This window comes from Elephas maximus, chromosome 6 (genome assembly GCF_024166365.1).
Source record: "Elephas maximus indicus isolate mEleMax1 chromosome 6, mEleMax1 primary haplotype, whole genome shotgun sequence".
Taxonomy (NCBI): Eukaryota; Metazoa; Chordata; class Mammalia; order Proboscidea; family Elephantidae; genus Elephas; species Elephas maximus.
In genome coordinates, this window is record NC_064824.1 from 99,111,759 (window position 1) to 99,136,488 (window position 24,730).

At 43.2% G+C, this 24,730-nt stretch overlaps 1 protein-coding gene across 1 annotated transcript in view; it reads left to right on the forward strand.

Annotated features, from left to right (window-relative positions):
- The first annotated feature begins 1,215 nt into the window (after positions 1–1,215).
- LOC126077961 (aldehyde oxidase) overlaps positions 1,216–24,730 on the forward strand; it is a 96,382-nt gene continuing 72,867 nt past the window's right edge. The window contains exons 1-4 of the mRNA XM_049887766.1: positions 1,216–1,682; positions 17,665–17,722; positions 19,789–19,885; positions 23,135–23,243. Coding sequence (XP_049743723.1) covers positions 1,626–1,682; positions 17,665–17,722; positions 19,789–19,885; positions 23,135–23,243 — 321 coding nt within the window. The 5' untranslated portion in view covers positions 1,216–1,625. The remainder of the gene's footprint in view (positions 1,683–17,664; positions 17,723–19,788; positions 19,886–23,134; positions 23,244–24,730) is intronic.

Consider the following 24,730-nt stretch of genomic DNA (forward strand, 5'->3'; position numbering starts at 1 on the left):
CACACCACCAGAGTTTCTGGGTAGAGACTTACCATTCTAATAAAGGAAAATCAACCTTTTTATCCCTTGTCTAAAAAAATAGAATAAGTGCACAGTCATCCCCAAGCTCTGAGCTTCTGTGTGAAGGTTAATCCTGAATACTCATGATGAATTTGCATTTTCTTATCTGCTCTCCAGAAAAGCCCACCTCCCCAAGCTGCCTGTATGCAGCCTTGGAGGCAACAGCCCTGATTGCTCCTCTCCTTGTACAACGAAATAAAGGAGTCTTTCTGATCTCCCACCTCGGCAAGTCACACCAAGCAAAACCTGGGATTTTCACCCAGCAACATGGAAATGCTAGTTGTACTCCAATTTATTTACAAATTTGGGGGATTTTTTTACAATAAAATTCCTATATTTACATAAATGAAATGATATGGCAGAATGTTCTAGGTTTGCTAAGTAAAACAGAGTTTTGAAAATAACTACTTTGATCTCACTTGAGTTTCTAAGAGGTGTTAAAGTGTAGACTAAAAAATGGAAAGATAACTCAAAAAATTAAATAAAAAAAAATTAGCAGTGGTAAATTCTAAATTGTGAGCTTACAGGTAATTATTTCTATGTTTTTCAGTATTTTCCAAGTTTTATTTTTTTTAAAAAAGTTTTCCAAGATGTTCTACGTTTCTGTTAATTATCAGATAAACTTTGTTGTTCCTTACTAGATAAACTGTGAATAGTGGTATGATGTTTTAGATAAGTTTTTCAATATCAAAGTAGCTCTCGATTTTAAAAATAAATGATACTTATTTCTATAGTTGCAACATAAAGTTAAGGAGCCCTGACGGTGCAAAGGTTAAGAGCTTGGCTGCCAACCAAAAGGTTGGAGGTTCAAACCCACCTAGTGGCTTCACAGGAGAAAGACTTGGCGATCTGTTCCATAAAGATTAGAGCCAAGAAAACTCTATGGGGCTGTCCTACCCCGTCCCATGGATTCACCATGAGTTGGAATCCACTTGGAGGTACCCGATAACAAGAAAAAGCTGGAAAGCCATTCGTTGTCCTTATGCTCTTTTACTGAAAAGTTGGAATAAATAAGGTTTGCAAGGCTGTAATCTTTAGGGAAGACGACTCCCACACCTTTCTGCCACTGAGCCGATGTGAATTTAAATCTCTGACCTCTCGGTTTCCGTTAGCAGCCAAGTACTTAACCACTGCGCCATCAGGGCTTCTCATTAAGAGTACAGGTCTGCAGCGTGCATTGTGGGAGTTGGAAAGGCATTTAAAATGTATAAGCCTACAGGACCATACAGCGTATGACTAAAAGGCTAGAGGGGGTAGCACAGTTGCTAAGCGCTCCAGGCGAGCCGATGAAGAGGTCCTTGCCAGCTGATTTCAGTCCAGAGACTGCGTTCTAGTGACGTCCGCCCAGCTGCCAATATCCGGGCCAACAGTTTTCCTGGAGACGAGTTCACTGACCTCCGGACCCGAATCAGGTCTTGCCTCATCCGCTTTGCTTGCACTGTCGGCTCCAGCGCGCTCCGTCTCATTCGCCTGCGGGCTCCCAGCTGCCGGGAACTCTCCGCCTGCCGCCGCCTTCCTCCAGGCCTCGGACCCCCGCAGCGCGCCTGCGCGCCCTCGGTTCGGAAATGGCCGGGACCCAGGACGCAGCGACGGAGCTGCTCTTCTACGTAAACGGCCGCAAGGTGAGCGGGGGCTGCCGGCGGCTGAGCGCCGCCTGCGTGTGCGACGGTAGGCGCTGGAAAGGCAGGGTCGCCCCCCTGCGTGTGCGACGGTAGGCGCTGGAAAGGCAGGGTCGCCCCCTGCGTAGAGCAGTGAGGCACGCGCCCGGGTTTTCTAGTTTGGAATCAGGTTTGCACCCGGGCAGAGAATGTGTTTTCAGAGACTGCACCTGGATCCTTGGGCCCCTACCTGTCTGATGTTTCTTTTTCCTCTCTTTTCAAGATTCATAGGTCTTAACAAACCCATCCCCTACCCGCGTTGTTGTTAGTTGCTGTGGGGTCCGTTCCGACCCGTGGTGACCCCATGTGTGCAGAGTAAAACTGCTCCATGGGGTTTTCAAGGCTGTGATCTTTTGGAATCGGATCAGCAGGCATGCCTTCCCGGGTGTCTCTAGGTGGGTTTGAACCACCAACCTTTAATAGTCTAGCACGTACCTGTTTATGCCACCCTGGAACTCTGCCCTTACCCCTACTCCCCCAAGAAGAAAAAAATAACTGTTTACCATCATGGCCAGCACTCCCAAACTTCCCTCCTTCAAACCCCAGCTGATAAGAGGAATTTCTTCTTTAAATAGACTGAGGGCAACCTAAAGGTGACTGAGTCTCAACTCTCAGGGTATACTTGGTGAGCAGAAAAGCTGTTTTAAAGTTGGGACAGGACCATAGATAGGAGCTAATTCACCCCACCCCATCGTGTCTCAAATGAAGAACTGTGACTTTCCAAAGTAACAGCTAGTTCCTGGCAGAGCTGAATCAAAGCCAGGCTCTGGGGACTGTGAGGTCCCTGATTGGTGCGCTGCTGTGCACGGCCTTCTGTCCTCTCTGAACCTCGGTTGGGTGTGCAAGACCTATGGGAGTGTGTCAGTTCCAGGCTGTGTCAGACTCCTGGGAGTAGCAAAGCCCTCAGGAGTCCTTTAAATGCCCCATAGACTGATCCTCAATCCTGCTCACTCTTAATGTCCCAGCATATTGGCACCACTTTGCAAGGGAGGAACCAAGGCAGAAAGCCTAAGGGGCTTCCTTAAGAGCTAAAAACCAAGAGGTGGAGCCAAGATGGTGGGCTAGTCAGATGCACCAAGCCATCTATGTGCAGCAAAGACCTTATGAACCCAGTAGAACAGATACAGACATCAATCCTGGAACCCTGAGCTTTAAATGAAAGGATAAAGTATTAGATTGGAAGCCACTGAGAAGAAAAAACTGATTGAAAACAGCAAACGAGTAGAGATATGGAGTGGAGATTCCCTGCCTACTGGCCCAGCACAGTGCAGCCATCTTGAGATAAAGCCAAAAACTCCACACAAAGAGCACAGAAAGGAATCTTCAGGAAACTCCCAGTAGAGGAATGGCACAGACACACCCAGAGAGAAGTTTGGTCCCATTTACTGGTTGCAGCTCAAGGAACTGCCTAGACTTCTCACAGGGTAACCAGAGGAGCACACTCCTACAACCCCTACCCTTCTGGTGAGTAGTGGCAAGAACTGCCGCACCCCATCAGCCCCCACTGCCAGGGGCCACAGTACAAACTCCACAGCTGAGAGTCTCAATCCATGCCCTGCCCCCTCTGCCAGCTCTGCCCCACTGCCCCACAGCAGGGTGACCAGCCTGTACCCCATCCCTCCACGCTGGTTCTGAGCCACTGCAGCCAGATGACCCACCCCGTGCCCGTACCCCCTCCCTCCTCACTAGCTCTGCCCTGCTGCCCCATAGCTGAGCACCCCAGCCGCTGCTCCTCACGCTTTACCAGCTCCCCGCTGCTGTGCTGCAGCCGGATGACCCAGCCCCACACTTGCTCCCCTCCCTCCTTGCCAGTTTTGCCTCGCTGGCCCACAGATAAGCACCTGGCCCTTGCCCCCCCACCTGCTGACTCTGCCCTGCTGCAGTATGGCTGGGTGACCTGACCCTCCACCCCATCCCTCTCTGCCAGCTCTGCCTCACTGCCCCACAGCTGAGTGTCCCGACCTATACCCTCCCCACCAAGTCCGCCCCACTGCACCACAGACCAGTGACCCAACCCCACACCCCATCCCTCCCCACCGGTTTTGCACCACTGTGCTGCAGCCAGACGACCTGATCCCATGCCCACCCCCTTCCTTCCCCACTGGCTCTGCCCCACCGCATCACAGCTGAGCACCCTGGCCTGTGCCCCTCCCTCCCCGCTGGCTCCATCCCACTGCATCCCACTGCCTGTGGCCCTCCATCCCTGCCAACTCTGCCCTACTGCATTACAGACGGGCAACCCAACCCTGCGCTCTTGCACCTCCCTCCTCGCTGGCTCTGGCCTGCTGCCCCACAGCTGAACACCCCAACAGGTGCCACTCCCTCCCTGCAGGGTCCAGCCTGCTGCTCTGCAGTCCAGCAACCTGACCCCACACCCTCTCCCTTTCTGCTGGCTTCACCCCGCTGCACTGCAGCTGAACAACCCAGCCCCGCACCCCCTACTTCCTTGCTGACTCCACCCTGCTACACTGCTGCTGAGCAACCTGGTCATGTACCCCTCCTGCCCCATTGCCTCACAACTGAGGGACCCAGCCCCACACCTCTCCTCCCACTTCCAGCCCTGCTCTGCTGCCCTGAAGCTGAGCATCACTGCCTGTGACCCCCCCACCCACTGCAACCCTCTGCACCACAGCTGAGCAACCGGGCCCCATGCCCCTCCCCCTGTAGGCCGGTCCCATTGCACCACAGCTGAACGACCCAGCCCCAAGTCCCTCCCTTCCTGCTGGCCCTGTACAGATGCCTTGCAGCTGAGTGTCCTGGCCCCTGCCCTCCCTACCTGCTGGCCCTGCCCCACCGTATCACAGCTGAGCAACCTGCCCTGCCCATCTGGACAAAACCAAACCAAACTCGTTGCAATCGAGTTGATTCCAACTCATAGTGACCCCATAGGACAACGTAGAACTGCCCCGTAGGGTTTCTAATGAATGCTTGGTGGATTCGAACTGCCAACCCTTTGGTTAGCAGCCATAGCTGGACAAGGTAGTAAGAACTATCATACCCACAGATGAGCAAGCAACAAAGCACATCCAGCCTGCCTGCCCAGGCATACCAAAACAAAACAAATAAGCAGGACAAAATAAACATACAATCAATCAATAAAGAAAATAATACCTGAATGTTTTGAGACAGCAGACAATATCAAAATATATAAAAAAGCAGGACAAAATGGCTTCAACAAGTGACCAAAATATAGAATCATTTGACCTTCTGGTAGAAGAAAAGGCAGTGGAACTACCTGATGTGGAATTCAAAAGATTAATATTTAGGGCTTTCCAAAAGATTAGGAAAGAGATCAAGGAAAACACAGACAAAGCCAAGGAAAAAAATAGACAAAATCATGGAAAACACACAAAGTCAAGGAAAACACAGACAAATCAATAAAAGAATTCAGGAAAATAATACAAGAACAAAACATCAAGGTAAATAAACATTTGGAAATCGTACAAAAATAGCAACTAGAAATCCAAAAGATAAACAACAAAATTTCAGAAATGGATGACTCAGTAGAAGATTTTAGGAGCAAATTTGAAACAATGGAGGACAGAATCACTGAGACTGAAGACAAATCCATGAACACCACTTTATTTGAGGAAAAATCAGAGAAAAGAATAAAGGAAACCTAATTATTCTGTGAAACACAATCAAGAGCAAAAATTTTTGTGTGATCAGAGTTCAAGAACAGGGGACTAAAGTGGAAAACACAGAAAATTCTTGAAGATCTGCTGCCAGAAAACTTCCCTAATACCGTGAAAGACAAAAAGCTGACCATGCAAGGAGCTCAACAAACCCCATATATGATAGATCTCCCCCCCACACACAAAGTCATCAAGACATATCATAATCACGCTTGCCAAAACCACATACAAAAAAGAATCCTGAGAGCAGCTTGAGAAAAAAGAGAAGTAACAAAGAGAAAACAATAAGGCTAAGCTCTGATTACTCAGCAGATACTATGTAGGCAAGAAGGCAATGGGACAACATATAAAACCTTGAAGAAAAAACCTACCAAACAAGAATAATACATCCTGTAAAACTCTCTTTCAAACACAATGGAGAAATTAGAATATTTCCAGGTAAACAGAAATTAAGGGGATTTGTAAAAACCAAATCAATTTTACAAGAAATATTAAAGGGAGTCCTTCAGTTACAGAACCAAGAACATCAGACACAGCCTGAGGTTAGGACAAAGGACAGCATCGGCCAGATACCAACCATGTAAAGAACTCTCAATAATAAAACAAAACTAAAAGATTTAAAACGGAACCAGAGAAATCAATCTGTAAACGATGACAGTGTCAAAACAATAAAAGGGGGGGAATAAACGGTATAGATGTAGAACTTTCAAATGGAGAGGAAATCAAGGCTATATCAAGTAATAAGTGACTGGTTTAAATTTAGGAAGATAAGTGTAAATGTCAGTGTAACCAGAAAGATAATTAACAAACCTGCTCATCAAAATAAGAAAGTAGAAAAACGTAAAGACTCAATAAACATAAAATCTATAATAATGAAAGAAATAAAAAGAAATTCCACAAACAAAAGGAACTCAGCATAGAAAAGTAGGAGGAACAAAGAACACATCAGCACCACACACACACAAAAAAAGCACAACCAAACAATAGCAATAAACTCACAGCTATTGATAATCACACAGAATGTAAACAGCTTAAATATACCTGTAAAGAGGCAGTGACAGAATGGATAAAAAAACACAACCCATCAATATGCTGTCTATAAGAGACACACCGGAGACACAAATACACAAATACATTAAAAGTCAAAAAATGAAAAAAAAATAAGCAAACAGCAACCAAAAAAGAGCAGAAGTGACAATACTAATCTCAGATAAAATAGACTTTAAGGCAAAATCCACCGTAAAAGATGAGGAAGGACATTATACAATAATTAAAGGGACAATCCACCATGAAGACATAACCTTAATAAATATCTATGCACCCAATGACAGGGCTCCAAAATACATAAAACAACTTCTAAGCACTGAAAACAGAAATAGACAGTTCCACAATAATTGTAAGAGACTTTAACACACGACTCTTGGTAAAGGACAGAACATCTAGAAAGAAACTCAGCAAAGATACAGAAGATCTAAAGACCACAGTCAATCAACCTGACCTCATACACATATATAGAACACCCCACCCAACAACAGCAAAGTATACATTCTTTTCCAATGCACATGGAACATTCTCCAGAATAGTCCACAATTTAGGCCACAAAACAACCCTCAGTAAAATCCAAAACATTGAAGTAGTATAAAGCATCTTCTCTGATCACAATGCCATGAAAGTAGAAATTAATAACAGGAAGAACAAGGAAAAAGAATTAAAAACTTGGAAACTGAATAACACCTTGCTTAAAAACCACTGGGTAATAGAAGAAATCAAAGACGGAATAAAAAAAAATTCCTACAATCAAATTAGAATGAAAACACATCATACCAAAACCTTTAGGACACAGCAAGAGCAGTGTTCAAAAGTCAATTTATAGCAATAAATGCACACATCAAAAAAGAAGAAAGGGCCAAAATCAAAATATTAGCCCTACAACTTGAACAAATAGAAAGAGAACAGCAAAAGAAGCCCACGGTCACCAAAAGGGAGGAAATAGTAAAGATCAGAGCAGAATAAATGAAATTGAGAGCAGAAAAACAATAGAAAGAATCAACAAGACCAAAAGTTGGTTCTTGAAAAGACCAAGAAAATCAACAAACCATTGTCCAAACTGACAAAAGAGAGAGGAAGCAAATAACTCAAATAAGAAATGAGATGGGGGACATTACAACAGACCCAACTGAAATAAAAAGGATCATAACAGAGTACTATGAAAAAATATACCCCAACAAATTTGAAAACCTAGAGGAAATGGACAAATTTCTAGAAACACACTACCTACCTAAACAAAAATTGAGGTACAAAATCTGAACAGACCCATAACAAGAGAAGAGATTGGAAAGGTAAAAAAAAAAAAATGCCAACAACAACAACAAAAGCCCTGGCCCTGATAGCTTCACTGAAGAATTCTAACGTTCGGAGAAGAGCTCACACTAGCACTACTCAAACTATTTAAGAGGGTGGAAAAGGAGGGGATACTCTCAGATTCATTCTGTGAAGCCAGCATAACCCTGATACCAAAGCTAGGCAAAGCCAACATAAAAAGAAAATTACAGACCAATATCTCTCCTGAATATAGATGCAAAAATATTCAATAAAATTCTAGCCAATAGAATTCAGCATCATACAAAAAAAAAAAAAACTACAACCAAATGGGATTCATACCAGGTATGCATTAGAAGATCAGTCAACATAATCCACCACGTAAATAGAACAAAAGAAAAGAATCATTTGATCATTTCAATCAATGCAGAAAAAGCATTTGATAAAGTTCAACACCCATTCCTGGTAAAAACTCTCAATAAAATTGAAGTAGAAGGAAAATTCATCAACATAATAAAAGGTGTCTATACAAAACGAACAGCCTACATCATTCTTAATGGAGAGAGTCTAAAAGCATTCCCCCTGAGAATGGGAACAAGACAAGGATGCCCTTTACCACTACTCCTATTTAACATTGTGCTGGAAGTCATAGCTAGAGCAACAAGACAAGCAAAAGAAATAAAGGGCATCCTAATTGGAAAGGATATGATTCTATACAGTAGAGAATCCTAAAGATTTCACAAGAAAATACGGGAACTAACAGAAAGATTCAGCAGAATGGCAGGATACAAGATAAACATACAAAAATCAGTTGGATTCCTATAAACTAACAAAGAAAACTACAAAAAGGAAATCAGTAAAACAATGCCATTTATGATAGCATGTAATAAAATACTTTGGAATAAATCTAACCAGGGATGTAAAAGACCTATATACCAAGCAAACTACAAAACACTACTGCAAGAAACCAAAAGAAACCTACATAAATGGAAAAACATACCATGCTCATGGATAAGAAGACTCAACATTGTAAAAATGTCAGTCCTACACAAAGAATGCAATCCGGATCCAAATACCAACAGCATTCTTTAAAGAGATGGAAAAACTAATCATTAACTTTATATGGAAAGGAAAGAGGCTATAGGTAAGTAAAGCATTATTGAAGAGGAAGAACAAAGTAGGAGACTTCACACTACCTGATTTCAGAACCTGCTGTACAGCCACAGTAGTCAAAACAGCCTGGTACTGGTGCAATGACAGACATATAGACCAATGAAACAAAATTGAGAACCCAGACATAAATCCATCCACCTAGGGTCAGCTGATCTTTGATAGAGGCCCAAAGTTCATTGAATGGGGGAAAGACAGTCTGTTTAACAAATGGTGCTGGCAAAACTGGATGTCCATCTGTAAAAAAATGAAACAGGACCCATACCTCACAACAGACACAAAAACTAATTCAAAATGGATCAAAGACCTGAATATAAAACCAAAAACTATAAAGATCATGGAAGAAAAAATAAGGACAATGCTAGGGCCCTAATATAGGCATAAATAAGATGCAAACCATAACTAACAATGCACATACACCAGAAGATAAACTAGATTAACTGGGATCTCATAAAAATTAAACATTTATGCTCATCAAAAGACTTCACCAAAAGAGTAAAAAGAGAACCTACAAACTGGAAAAAAAAATTAGCTATGACATATCTGATGTGGATCTAATTTCTGAAATCTTTAAAAATGCTATGACACTGTAAAAATAAAAAAGACAAGTAATCCAGTTAAAAAAATGGGTGAAGAGTCTGAACAGATACTTCACAAAAGAAGACATTCAGGTGGCTAACAGACACATGAGGAAATGCTCGTGATCATTTCCCAATTAAAAAAAAAAAAAAAACCAAACCCACTACCGTCGAGTCAATTCTGACTCATAGCCACCCTGTAGAGATGTGCAAATCAAAACTACAACAAGAGACCATCTCATCCGGATATTACTGGCACTAATCAAAAAAACAGAACATAACAAATGTTGGAGAGGTTGCAGGGAGATTGGAACTCTTATGCACTGCTGGTGGGAATGCAAAATGGTACAACCCCTATGGAAAACGATATGGCGCTTCCTTAAAAAGCTAGAAATAGAAATACCATATGATCCAGCAGTATCACTTGTAGGAATATATCCTAGAGAAAGAAGAGCCGTCACATGAATAGACATATGCACACCCATGTTCATTGCAGCATTATCACAATAGCAGAATGATGGAAGCAACCCAAGTGCCCATCAACAGATGAATGGATAAATTAACTATGGTACATACACACAATGGAATACTATGTGATGGTAAAGAACCAGGAGAAATCCACACATCTCTCAACATGGATGAATCTGGAGGGCATTTTGTTGAGTGAAACAAGTCAATCACAAAAGGACAAATACTGCATGAGACCACTATTATAAAAGTTCAAGAAAAGGTTTACACACAGAAAAAGAAATCTGAGGGTTACGAGGGAAGACAGGGTAGGAGGGGAAGTCATAACTAGATAGTAGATAAGTGTTAACTTTGGTGAAGGGAAAGACAGTACACATAGGGAAAGTCAGCACAACGTGACCAAGGCAAAGTCATAGAAATTTCATAGACACATCCAAACACCCTGAGGGGCCGAGTTACTGGGCTGTGGATTGGGGACCATGGTCTCGGGGGACATCTAGGTCAATTGGTATAACATAGTTCATTAAGAAAATGTTCTACATCTGACTTTGATGAGTAGCATCTGGGATCAAACAACCATCTAAGGTATATCTCTGGTCCCATCCGGTCTTGAGCAAAGGAGAATGAAGAAAACCAAAGACACAAGTGAAATATTAGTCCAAAGATCTAATGGACCACAAATACCCCAGGCTCCCCCAACCTGAGCCCAGAACAACTAGATGGTGCCTGGCTACCACCACCAACTGCTCTGACAGGGGTCCCAATAGAGGATCCAGACAGAGCAGTAGAAAAATGTAGAACAAAATTCAAATTCACGAGAAAAAAAAAGACTTACTGGTCTGACAGAGACTAGAGGAACCCTGACACTATGGCTCCCGGACACTCCTTTAACTCAGAACTGAAGTCACTCCCGAAGTTCACCCTTCAGCCAAAAATTACATAGGTGGAAACCCTGATGGCATAGTGGTTAAGTGCTACAGCAGCTAACCAAAAGGTTGGCAGTTTGAATCCACCAGGTGCTCCTTAGAAATTCTATGGGGCAGTTCTACTCTGTCCTATAGGGTCTCTATGAGTCTGAATTGACTTGACAGCAGTAGGTTTGGTTTTTTTTTTTTTTTTTTTTTGGTATAAAACAAACAATAACATATGTGGTGGACATGCTTCTTAGCTCAGTCATGTAAATGAGATCAAATGGGCAACACCTGCCCAAAAACAAAGATGAGAAGGCAGGAAGGGACAGGAAAACTGCCGAATGGAAACGGGGAACCCTGGGTAGAGAAGGCGAGAGCGTTGACATATCAATATCATGGGACTGCAACCAATGTCACAAAACAATTTGTGTATAAATTGTTGAATGAGAAACTAACTTGCTCTGTAAACTTTCACCTAAAACACGCACACACACAAAAGCTAAAAATCCATTCGAGGGCCATAATACTTGACTTCGCATAGTGCTGTGGCCAGTGCCTTTGGAGCCACCTGTGACTACTGCTTCTGGGTAAGGGGCAGCCACAGCACTTTGCCTGCTTAGCTGACCCACCGGGAGACTAATGAAGCTTAAAGTTCAGGGCAGCTTGCTTAATAAGTGCCTCTTCTAAGATCCCGTACCTGATTTTCTATTTGTGGTTTTTTATTTTTCTCAAAGAATACCCCCAAATTGTACACATTCTAGGTCCCACAAAACCTTTGTCTGCTCCTGCTGCTGGGTTCTGCATATGTAATGGGAGCTATTAGGATCCCTTAATGAGTTCTGGTGGCACAACAGATAGGCACTGGCCTGCTAACAGGAAGGTTGGTGGTTTGAACCCATGAGGCAGCTCTGCAGGAGAAAGACCTGGTGATCTGTTTCAGCTAATAAAACCATATGGAGCCTTTCTACTCTGTCACGTGGTATTGCTATGAGTTGGAATCAACTCATCGGCACCCAACAACAACAACAGGATCCCCTCACAGAGCTGCTATGGGAGTGAAATAAAATAAGGGAATGAAATAGTTTATGCTACCTCATTTTTTGTTCTTCTGCAGAACAGAATGGCAGAGTAAACACAACACTGGCTTTTTTATTTAGACAAGCAAAGATTCAATTCCAGTTCTCACTCATACTGAGACAACCTAACCTCTCAGGGGATACTACCACTTATTCCATAGTGATTATGAACATTCAGTCTGTTTTTTTATGGAGGGCCTGCTCTATGCCAGGCAGTTTTCCAGGCATCAGGGACACACAACACAAAATAGATAACAAGCATATAAATTAAATGTATAATGTCAGGCAGTGATAAGTGCTAGGCTAAAAAATAAAGCAGAGTGAGTGGACAGAGTGACAGGGGCTGCTGCTTTAGATGGGATGGAGGTTTTTGCAAGGCCTCTCTGTGAGAGTGACATTTAAGTAGTGAATGGGGTGAAGTGAGGCAGAGGGAATGGCAGGTATGAAGGTCCTGAGGCAGGGGGATTTCGTTGTGCTCAGGGGACAGTGAGGGGGTTGGTGAGGCTGGACAGGCTGGAGACATGGTGAACAGCCAGAGTACTAGGGTTTTGTTGGCCATGGAGCCCTGGTGGCCCAGTGATTAAGAACTTGGCTGCTAATCAAAAGGCCAGCAGTTCTAATCCACCAGCCACTCCCTAGAAACCCTCTGGGGTAGTTCTGCTCTGTCCTATAGGGCTGCTATGAGTTGAAATCAACTCGATATCAATGTAATATGTATAAGCTGGCCCCGGTAAGGGCGTTAGTTAAATGAGGAAACTGGTGTTTTGAGTCTTCTCCTTCTGTCCCCGCCTCCCCCCTCATGCCAAACAAATTACAGCAGGATTTTTAGTGGCTAATGGCAGTTTGTGCTTAATTGATGTTTAAATTTCATCAGGTAAAAGTAGATAAGCCAGTTCTTATCTATGGGCCTGTTTGATCCAAAAGCCAAATGACCTGTGCTCCCTTGGAAAGTTCACTCTGGAAATGTTGATTTAGTTTGTGCAATTATCCCATTAAAAGGATTCATATTACCCTTTCTCTTTCCTTCCTCTCTCTTCCAAATTCTATTAAGTGTGTGCTTCATTCAATACTTCAATTCGCTACATGGATAGAATTAAAAGAAAGTTAGTGGTTCAGAGGGTGAGGGGCTGTTGATGAAAGTGTGAGAGAGAGCATCAGGGAAGAGGGGTCTTGTAGTCAAAACATGGTGTCTAGGATTAAAAATTTGCTTTCACATAGGAAGCTGAAAAGCCAACCGGGAGCCTTTAGGTGACCTGACTCACCTCTGGTCTGTACTTTTTGCGAATCCCCTCAGGTTACCGAAAGGTGTCATTGGGCAGTTCAAAGGCCATCTGGAGCCAAGGGCAGTGCAAGTTGGGAAGGGACTTAGTTGCAAAGACATTTGTAAAATCTTATTCTGCCTGGGGTCCCCAGAAGAACAGGTGACCCACTTAGCATGGATGTTGAGGGAGGAGGAGCCCATAAGTAAAGTAAAACATGGGCGCCACTCTCTGACCTTCACACAGGACCTGAAGCACCCGTTCCATGAGGCAGCGAAGAGGAGAGGTTAATGCTGGGGGTTTGGAGCCCATCAGGCAGGATTTATCCTGCGCTATTTGCTCTGCCACTCGGCAGCTCTGGGGCCTTGGGAAAGTTTCTTTATATCTCCAAACTTCAGTTTTCCCCTCTGCAAAATGGAACTGAAAACAATGTCCTTTTCTCCCGTGGCATTGGGGTGAAGATTAAATTCCATGAAGAGTGCTTAGCAGGATACCTGGCACACAGTAAATCTTCAATATGTACAAATGATGGTTTTTAGTAGGGCTGGAAAATACTCCACTGCATGTATGGAACCAGAACCTGCTTAGAGGTATCAAGGGGGCCGTGAATCAGTCATCAAGGATTAGTCATTTAGCAAAACATAAGTTCTTGGTATTAGTGTAGGAGTCTGGAAGAAGGAGTCCATTGGCTGGCATTTCCTGGGGCCCTTGGTTTGCAGAGGTGAGGCACTGGGCTGCTGGGATGGCTGCAGTGACTCAGAGAAAAGCGGAAGGAGCAAAAGCCCCTTAGGAAGAAAGAACCATAAATGAAAATGAACTTTAAAGCACCTGAAGCTCAGGCAGCAGCGTCCTCACTGGCTCTCGCCTCAGGCCTCTGTCTCTGCTCTGAGGTTGTTGCTCTTCCCCACTAACCATTGCCCATGATATGCACCTCTTTCTTCCCTGTCCCTCCCTCTCAGCCTCGTCCTTTCACACCTCCCTCTCTCCCTTCCTTCATTTCCATTCTTTCACCCCCTTTCTCTCTCCTCTGTGTCTCCTTTCTTTCTCTTTTCTCTGCCTCTACTGTAGGACAGGCACTGTCACCTGCACAGAAGAAAGTAGTTTCTCAACCTTGTACAATATGGAATTTAAATCTCCCCAAGGACTGGGAAGGGTCGGTAGTCCCTGGGTGACACAAATGATTAGGTGCTTGACTACTAACCAAAAGGTTGGCAGTTCAAACATGCATCGGAAGAAAGGACTGGTGATCTCCTTCCAAAAGGTTACAGCCTTGAAAACCCTGTGGTGTGCATTTCTCTGCATCCATGGGGTCACCATGAGACAGAATCAACTCAGCTGGCGATGGGTTTGGTTTGGTTTTGATTAAGGTCTGGGGGAGATGTAAAGGGCCAGACTCCTATACTTGCAACACCCAAGGCTGTCCTGAGACAGGTACATGCAAGAACCCTAACCTGAGAAATGCCATCATCCCTCCAAACCATCCCCGCTCCACCCCCAGCCACCGTCTTTGTCCTACCTCCCTGTTTTACATCAGGAACGACTCTGCTGTCACTGCCCTTCAAATATGTCACTCACCAAATCAAGAAAAATATACACATTTCAGGCCAGTGGCACTTTGAGTCCGACTCCAACCTCCTGAAGCACTTCTTGGAACAAATACCCAAACAAACAAGTATGCTGCCTTCCATTTATTCCTTCTCAAAATATGTAGCTGTCCCTCAAGTCTGCAATGCCATTCTTCACTCTAGGCTCCCCAGATGCTGTCTCCCCGTTAAAGCTGCACTCCTGTATTAACTAGGATCAGTTTTAGCTTCAAATGGCATAAAATCCAAACTAACAGTGGTTAAAACAAGACACAAGGTTTTTTTCTTTCCAGGAAGGATATCTGGGCTTAGATATTGCGGGGCTAGTGTAGAAATTTCACGATGTCATCTGGGACCCAGGTTTCTACTCTGTTTTTCCTCTGCCACTCTTCACATGTTACCTCATGTTCTACAATAGCTGCTGGAGCTAACGACATTACATCCCCATTCCGGGTGGCAAGAAGGAAGAAAGGAAGAATACACGCTGGAATAGACAATCAACAGTTTCTGCCACTGATAATATCCCAGTTTTTCTTTCTTTTCCTCTGTTCAGATGCCAGTCTTGACCGGCCAGAAATCATCCCTCCCTCCTTGATGCTCTCATAGCAGATGGTACATATCATGTTCAAGTCATCCACTTAGTTCACTAACATTTAATGTGTCCCTGAGATCTATCCCCAGCACTTAACTCAGCGCTTGACACAAAAATGAATCAAAGACGGTGGTTTCTCTCAGGATCGGGAGAGACTTATACATACACAAATAATTACGGGGCAGGGTAAAAAAGAGATGTGGCAACAGCTGTGGGAACACAGAGGAATGTGGTTACTTGGAGCAGGGGACCGGGCAGGGAGCGGGGAAGGACAGATGAGGAGGAAACACTCCTCACAGGAAAGAACATTTGAGCAGGGTGTTGAATAACATACAAAATTCTGCCAAGTAGGGAACAGAGGAAGGACTTTCAGGGCACATGGAGCCCTGTATGTAAATGTTGTTGTTGTCGTTAGGTGCCTTCAAGTCAGTTCCAACTCATAGCAACCCTATATGACAGAGTAGAACTGCCCCATAGGGTTTTCTAGGCTGTAATCTTTATGGGAGCAGATTGCCAGAGCTTCCTCCTACAGAGCCGCTGGGTGGGTTTGAACCACCAGCCTTTCAGTTAGCAGCCGAGGGCTTAACCATTGCATAACTGGGGCTCCTTGCGTGTAGAAGTAGTGAAGGATAAAAGCCCACACACTGCTGGGACCTGCCAGTTCTCCCATGTGACTGGCATTCAGGATACATGGGTCAAGTCGCAGGAGATGATTGGACAGTTGGTCAAAGAGCCCTCGTAGGCTATGCCAAGAATTTGAGTTTCTTCTTGTACGCCAGGCATTCTTGAATATTAATTTGAGTAAGACTCACTCATTGAGCTCATTAGAAGTTTATATCTTCTGGTTCCCTCTCCCAGAAATCCTGATTCCATAGGGATTTTATTTTAACACACTCCCCACGTGACTCGAGAATTCACAGGATGGCAGCTTGCCAGCCAGGAGCAAGTGTTGAATATTTAGGCAGCCACGTGAGATGATGAGACTTGGATATTGGAGATCACTCTGGTGGTGGTGGGGAGGGTGTTACTGAGGGTACTGAGAGTGAGGGCAGGGAGACCTGTTAGACAGCGAGGGTAATAGCTCAGACAAGAGATAATAAAGTTCCTCTGATCAGTGACAATAGAAATGAAGGGTGTTTAGAGAATCATTTTGGAAATGTAAGTGGCAGGACATGGTGACACTGTGGTGGACTGAAAGTAAGAAAGAAGTTGCAAATAAGTCAGTTTTTAAGCTTATGTGACCTAGTAGATGGTAAGGCTGTTAACCAAGTTAGGGAAAAGAAGGGAAGGAGTAAGTTTGGGGGATAAAGTAAAGGATTCCATGTGAAGGCCCATTGAGTCGGGGATGCCTAGAGGGCACTCGCCATTTTTCCTTGTATTATAAAAAATATATATATATATTTTTTATAGTATACATACATACATACAGTCACATCTCTCTTACTACACTTCAGTCTCCTCTAGGGCACAGATGGATCCCTGGTAACTGGCATTTGCCACTTAGGATTGAGGGAGGAGACAGTCATAGAATAAGCTTGTATCCGCCCCCCCGCCGACTTCCCAGAAGGGAAAATTACTATAACAGGATGAAATATGGATTCAGCTTTTGAAATTGTGAAGCAGATCATGCTTCTCTTTGTTCTGTGGGTGTAAAAGAAATCCCAAATTTTTAACCAAAAACAAGAAAACACAATCACTTTGGAAATCACAGCCAATCGTGACATTTCTATCATGCCGCCTCTCAGGTGCTGCTGCTCTAGTGCTGTGCTCTTGGGTGTCCACACAAACTTGCGTAAGTGTGACCTTGCTTGTACTTGGAATACACGTTTTTTCTGTACCTTTGGTTATTTGATTTTGGGGTCATGGTTGGTTATGATCCCTTTCTTGGAAACTGTAATGGTTTGAACTTTATAAACAAATCTTTTTTTTTTTTAACTATATCAGTTTTTCAGAGGTTATTCTACTCCAGCAAGAGGTTATTCTACTCCAGCAATCTCTCTCCCCCCACCTCCCTTCTGTTGTACTAATACCTTTTCCTTCACCTGCTCCAGAGTTTCTGGGAGAAGCTGGACAGGTGTCACAAGTTTCCCTGCTGCCTGGAGAACAGTGATTGTTCAGGACCAAGGACAGTGGCAAAGTGCTGGTGATGCTCACAGGTTCAGACTGCACATGTAAGAAAAGAGATCTGTAAATTACAGGTGTTCTGTAAACGTTAAACCAAATTGCAAATGTGAGCAGAGGAATTCACTCATGTACCCTTGTCTCAAATTAGCATAAGCTTGCCAATGTGAATGTCACACTAGCCCTCTGAATCTAGTCTGCATAACTTTTTTTTTTTTTTTCCTTCTGGTAAAGGTGATAGAAAAGAATGCTGACCCTGAAACAATGCTGTTACCATACCTGAGGAAGAAGCGTATCCTTTTCTTTGCTCTGAGTGTGTATGTGCATGTGTGTGTGCATACAGATCTGATGTGCTATTTTGTAAAGGTGATATTTCAAATATGTTTTTAGAGCCACACCAAGACATGATTCCTACTATTATAGGGTTTTGAAAAGTCCTACAGCTTAGTTTTGTAGGCAGTTTACAATTGTGGCCATCAGAACCAAGTTATTTCTAATCTTTGTTTTGGCACTGAATAGATCATGTAAAATGGGGAAGCTAGCAATGGGAATTAAAGTAATGGCTATTAAAAGGGCTTAATTAAGTGTCTTTTAGAATCAAGAGTCACTATAATGACACCCTTTCTTCAAGGACTCATCATGCTTATTATAAAAAGAGAGCAGAGAAATCTCCTAAAATGAAAGAAAAAGAAGAATGGAGAAATTAGCCCTGCAAATACTACCCTAGGAAAACTTTCACGATAAATGTTATCTAAGAAATGGATTCTTAACCTGTTATGCATGAATACCAGTAGGCTTCCATAGATCTGCTGACCCCATTAAATTATATATAAAAGTTTGTGGCAATGGGAGGTTGTACATTATTTTTCCGGGGGAAGTGAAATTCCTGAAAGAGTACACAACTCTAAAATCATGAATAACTACTTTCCTTACATATGAGTATGTTCCAGAAAGTAGTTTTAGATCTTTGGATATAAAAACAATGAATGCTGACTTCCCGGTTATCCCTGATACCAATGTGTAGTATTTAAGATTTAGTTCACTTGTGACTAACGGAAAAACCTCAAGTGGCCGTAAACAAGATGGAAGTTTATTTCTCATTGTGTTAGTTCAGGTTCTCCAAGAAGCAGATACCAAAATAGGATTAAATGTGGAAGGGTTTTCGTAGGAGAAATGTCTGGGTGAAAGGGAATAGGAAGGGAGCTGGAGCAAGCTTGGGGAGCTGTCAGACCACAACGCAAGCCTGAACATGAGTGAAGAAGAAAGGAAGAGGTGGGTGAGTGAAGCGTTCTAGATTGCTGTCCAGTCTAAGGACTGTTCAGCAAAGCCATTCAGGACAGTTGGCAGGGAGTTGCCTACCTCTCCACAGCACTGTGTCATGGATGGGATGCAGCCCATGGGAGATATGTCCTTAATCCAAAACTGGGTAGTGGATTTCAAAGTGTCGCAAGTGGGTCCCTCAGTCAGTTTCCCTCCCTGCAGTAGGAGGTCTATGAGGCATATTCTCATGGCTGCCACTCTCACCTAAGGGAAGCCAGGAGGTAGGTAGATGAGGGCTAGTAAAGCAATATCACAAAGTCATCAGGGAACCAAGCTCCTTCTGTCTTGCTGCTTCACCTGCCTCAGCATGTAACTTCCTCCTTATGGTCAGAGGTGACTGATCCAGCTGTAGTCCTCATATCTGAATCCCAGCAAATAAGATGTAAGGGATGAAAAGCGGACCCCACACTTTTTTCAGGACACTTCCCTCCTGGAAGCCAGACACAGAACTTAAGCTTTCATGCCATTGGCCAGCAGTGTTAATGACCTCCACCTAGCTGCAGAAGAGTCTGAAAAACGTTTTTCTTATTCTGGACCGACGTGTGTGGCGAAAAGTTGGGGTTTAAAAATTAAGAAAGAATGAGAGAATAGATACTGGGGGATACCCTAGCAGTTGCTGCCACTGAAAGGTAGAGAAATATAGCTATTATGATGCAATAATTGTTTACAATCTGACATTTTGTGTATCATCAAAGACACACATAAAACTGAAAACGTGTGTGACATACTCAGACTTTCAAGCGCTCAAATACATGTATAGGCTTTGTTTTCTTTTTCAGTTCGGCACTATTTTTTTTGGTAGCCTGAGGTCTGGCCTTTTGAAGGGGAGGAGACTAGATACTAACACACAAATGGAAATCCAGGATTTACAAGATTCTAAATACTAACAGCTAAGACATACCGATATCGTTTGATAAATATGTATTGAACAAAAGCATGCATTTACAAACCTCTGGTAGTGCTCTCTTAAGGTCAGAGCTATGCTAAAAGAGAGTCGAATCACTGAAAACACATGATCTTTAACTGTGCTTCTTCCAGTCCGATTCACAGGAACTAAGTACGGCTGTGGAGGAGGCGGCTGTGGCGCCTGCACAGTGATGATATCACGATACAACCCCATCACCAAGAGTATACGGTATTTTGCAGCAAAGTCTAGCTGTGGTTGAATTTCCATAGTTTTAAACTTTCATTTATTCCTTCATTTGATAACTACGTATTGAGCACCTACAATCTGGCAGGAAGTGTGCTAGATACTGGAAACCCTGGTGGCATAGTTGTTAAGAGCTACAGCTGCTAACCAAAAGGTGAGCAGTTCGAATCCACCAGGTGCTCCTTGGAAACTCTATGGGACAGTTCTACTCTGTCCTGCAGGGTCTCTATGAGTTGGAATTGACTCGATGGCAACGGATTTGGTGGTTTTTTTTTTTTTCTTTTTTTTTTTTGGTATGCTGGGAGTACAAGACAGACTAAGTCCCAGGAATATGAATGGTGTAGAAAAAATGTTTCATCAATGAGGATAAAATATGGTCACGGTATCCCCTGTTGAAAGTTGAAAGGCTGCATGTCTGTCTGCTGTCTGGGGAGGAAAGGCAGGACAGAAGTGACAGTGAAGGGTAATGCTGTCATCACGCTCTTCTGTTACCATTGCAGCCTAGTACTGATCTCCTTGCTTTCACCCTTGCCACCATATATATGTGCACTCTCCAGAGATATTTGTTTGAAGCGTAAATCACATCCCATCACTCCACCACTTTAAAACCACCAATGCCATCTACTGCATTTAAGATCTTCACTTTATGCTTAGTTTGTATCCTTCTTCAGGTTTGTGGAGCTTCTTGGATCCGGGGTTGATGTCCTTTATCCGTTTTGGAAACCTCTCAAGCCATCATCTCTTCAAATATTTATTCTTTGCCACACATTCTCTCTCCTCTTCTCCTTAATGGAACTCCAATTATGCACATGTTAGACCATTTTATATCATTCCACACATCTCAGATGAGGGCTAAGGATCTGAGTACTATTAAGGTTTCAAAGATCTGTCTGTGTTCCACAGCCAAGCCACCTGTTTTCTGAACTCTGAGAGATCCCTCCCTGCTTTACACCCCGGCCTCCAGCTTTTTAGGTTGCTGGGGAGTTCTGTTTGCTCAGTTGTCTCACTTCCCATGCCTTGGGAGATCTCTTTCAGCCATGCTGCCTTGTCTTTAGTCTGGAGGGTGGCAGATGCTCTATGCTCTGGGAAGTGTGAAGTGCCTAGTTTTTTTTCTCTCAGTTCTCCTGTCTCTCCCCAGTCTTCCTTGTCTGAAAGGACAAGTGCCTGGAGAGTTTCATTCAGCTCTCCTTCCCTGTCCTATTTTTAGGGCACCACTCCCAGTACTCGGGAGTCCTGGTAGCATGGTGGTTAGGCGTTTGGCTGCTAACCAAAAGGTTGGCAGTTCCAATCCACCAGCTACTCCTTGGAAACCCTGTGGGGCAATTTACTCTTAGCAACTCAGTATGTACTGGTGGGGAAGAGCTTGGGGATAGTTCAGTCCTGATCTGTATTTTCATCTGTCACATCAGCCCATATACAGCAGTAAAAAGTTTGTTGAAAGTTAATCTGGCTTCTCTTTACCCCTGCCTTTAACAGATTCCTCCTCCTCCCTCCATTTCAGTCAGGGATGAGAGCAGCTCTATTTCTCCTCACTTATGAAGGGCCGTCACTTAATGGAGTTTAATTCATTTAAGTTTCTTTGTATCCTTAGCATCTGATGAGTTTTTATAAAACTATGATTATGTAGCTTATATGACATTTTTTGGTTGTTAGAAGGAGAGTGTTGATCTCTTGCAACTTTCTACATCTGAACTGAAAACTCCATTGTGTTTAGAATCAGACAATGAGATTGCAGTGGAATTGCAGGGTAAAAGGTGTGAACATTTTAAAGGCTTTGCTTCCTTTCATTGAAATTGCCTCCCCAAAAAGGTTCTTTGCCATTACCTGTGAGACCTCTCTGGCCCCTGTCTCTCTGACCTTAAATCCTGCCACTCCCCTAGTCCAGCCTCACTGGCCTTCTTTCTTTCCCTCTTTCTCTCCTTAAAAACATTTCAGGATCATTCCAAGAGCTAACTATGTGTTGTCCCTCTGCCTGGAATGTTTTTTCCCATAACCTTTCATAACTGGCTCCTTCGGATCTTTTTCCATTCTGTCCTATAGGGTTGCTGTGAGTCGGAATCGACTTGATGGCAATGGGTTTGGGTTATTGACTAATGAATCCTGGCACCTGGAATTCTGCCTGGCATATAGTGGCCACTCAATAAATGTTTACATCTATTTATAAATGAATAATATCCTTCCAGGCTCTCTTTTGTGTATATACATATGGAATTATACTGTAGACACTACTTAGAAACCTGATTAATTTGCTTAATTTCTCATGAATGTCCTTTCAATAGTTTTAATGTCTATACATGTTCCATTGCTTGAGTGTACTATAATTACTCCCCAAAGTGATCACTTAGATTATTTTTAGTTTTTTATTATTATAAGCAATATATCAGTAGACATTCATATATATGTATCATGATACATATATTATTTCTTTATGGTACATCCATAGCAGTAGAATTACAGGGTAAAAAGTATCAACATTTTAAAGATTTTTTTGTTCCTGTCATTGAAATTGTCTCCCATAAGGGCTCTACCAATTTACATTCTTAACCAGCAGTATGAGTCTCATTTCTCTAAGCTTTTTTGCTAATAATGAATATTATACTTTTAAAAATTTGTTGCCATTTTCCTTAATAAAAGTGGTGTTTTTCACGGCTTAATTTGTATCTCTTGATTATTTGTGAGGTTGAGTATTTGCTTCATGTATTTATTGGCAGTGTGTGGTCCTGTTTGGTGAATGAGAACATTTTAGGGGTCAGTCTGAGTTGAACATTTTCTAGCAGTGGGTTTGTAGCATTGAAGAGCCCTGTCTCCCACTCCCTATTTCTTTCTCTGAAGCATAGTAGCAAATTCACCTTATTGCCCAACCAACCCCTAGCCCAGCATCTCCCTGGAAGATGGAATGAGCTTCCCAGGTGGGCGGGTGGTCACATGTGACTAGGGAATGTCAGCCCCTCATTCAAGGGGAAAGACAGTTCAAATTCGTGATAATTCTTCTAGAATTGGAACTAGAGGGTGTGATTTGAACCTGGCCCCTGCCACTCACATAGCTGTGAGCCTGAACAAATCACTCTGAGCCTCAGATTCCACTTCTGTAAAATGGGCAGGGGCTAAGGGCAAAATGCATATCCAAAACCTGGAGGAATTATGCAAAACCTGCTACAATGAATGCTTGCTACCCTTTCGAACTAAATGCAACTGGATACAATGCAATTTGTGCTTCTCTTTTGCATTCTGAAGACATTATCCAGCCAATGCCTGTCTGGTCCCCATATGTTCTTTGTACGGTGCTGCTGTCACCACGGTAGAAGGCATAGGAAGCACCAGCACCAGGATTCATCCTGTTCAGGTGAGGGTTGCGTCTTCCTTATAGGGTTTCTGTGCTTCAAAAACCATTGATGACATTGTGAGTGCCTGAGGTTGATAGAGTAGAGCAGTCTGAGCTCTGCGGCTTGGTGACTGAGCTGGGGCCAGGAGTGAAGCCTGGGACTTATGGAATTTTTATGTCTGACTTCTTGGAAAGATATTCCAGGAAGACTGTTGTCGTTAGTTGTCATTGTATTGATTCTTCATGGTGACCCCCTGTGTGCAGAGTAGAACTGCTCCAGGGGGTTTTCAAGGCTGTGGCCTTGTAGAAGCAGATCACCAGACCTGTCTTCCAGGGCGCATCTGGGTGGATTTGAATCACCAACTTTTCAGCTAGTAATAAAGCGCTTAAATGTTTGCACCACCCAAAACTACAGGAGGTTAAAAAAAATGTTTTTTAAAGAAAACTTGATACTACTGTTGTTTTTCTGTCCTACATTCTAATTGGAAACCCTGGTGACGTAGTGGTTAAGGGTTATGGCTGCTAACCCAAAGGTCAGCAGTTTGAACACCAGGCACTCCTTCGAAACTATGGGGGAAGTTCTACTCTGTCCAATAGTGTTGCTATGAATCGGATCGACTCGACAGCAATGGGTTGGGTTTTTTTTTTAATGTTCTGATTAGATGCTACCTATCCTTTTTTAATCCATGTTGCCTCTTTCTAACGCATAATGAAAAGGGAGCCATACAGTTGAGGAATATAGTTTATTTTTTTAAGTGCAAAATATGATTTTAAAGCTGAGTAGAAATCTCAGCTACCAAAAACATATGTTAAATTTATGCCTTGTTCAGAAGAAAGATAATAGGAGTTGTCGATGAATTTTAAGGCTCTTCTCCTAAGGCAGCACCTTGTTAGAGCTTTTGCTTCAACTGAAAGGGCACCTTCAGTCTTCTAACTCTTTAATTATTTATACAATGCCCGTAAAGATACTATTCCTACTTGTTTTTATCTAAGTTAATAGGAATCACTTCTGAGGAGAAGGTGAAGTAGGGAAGAGATGGGAACAACATAGAAAGTGAGCAAACTTTAAATTCTCTAGACTTAAAGGAATCTTGGGATCCATTTATTTTTTGTGAAACTGTATTATTTAGAGGGAGAGCATTCTCCCTGAGTCTTGGCCACACTCTGATTTACTAACCCATGCATAGCTCCTGTTGTTACAATGTAGCCAGAAGACAGCTTCCAAGATGGGGTCGCACCTTATCAATTCGACTCCAGAGAGAAAATGCTGGGGCGGTGGAAGGGAAAGGCATGGAAGACAGATAAAGAGAATGAGCCCTTCTTGAGGGTCTCTGGATTAACAAGGGCACTTTGTAAACTCCTATGTACTAAAGCATCAGGGCCATTGTTGTGAGGTGCCATGGAGTTGATTTCTGACACATAGCAACCCCATGTGATAGAGTAGCACTGGCCCAGAGGGTTTTCTTGGCTGTAATCTTTACAGAAGCAGATCACCAGATCTTTTCTCC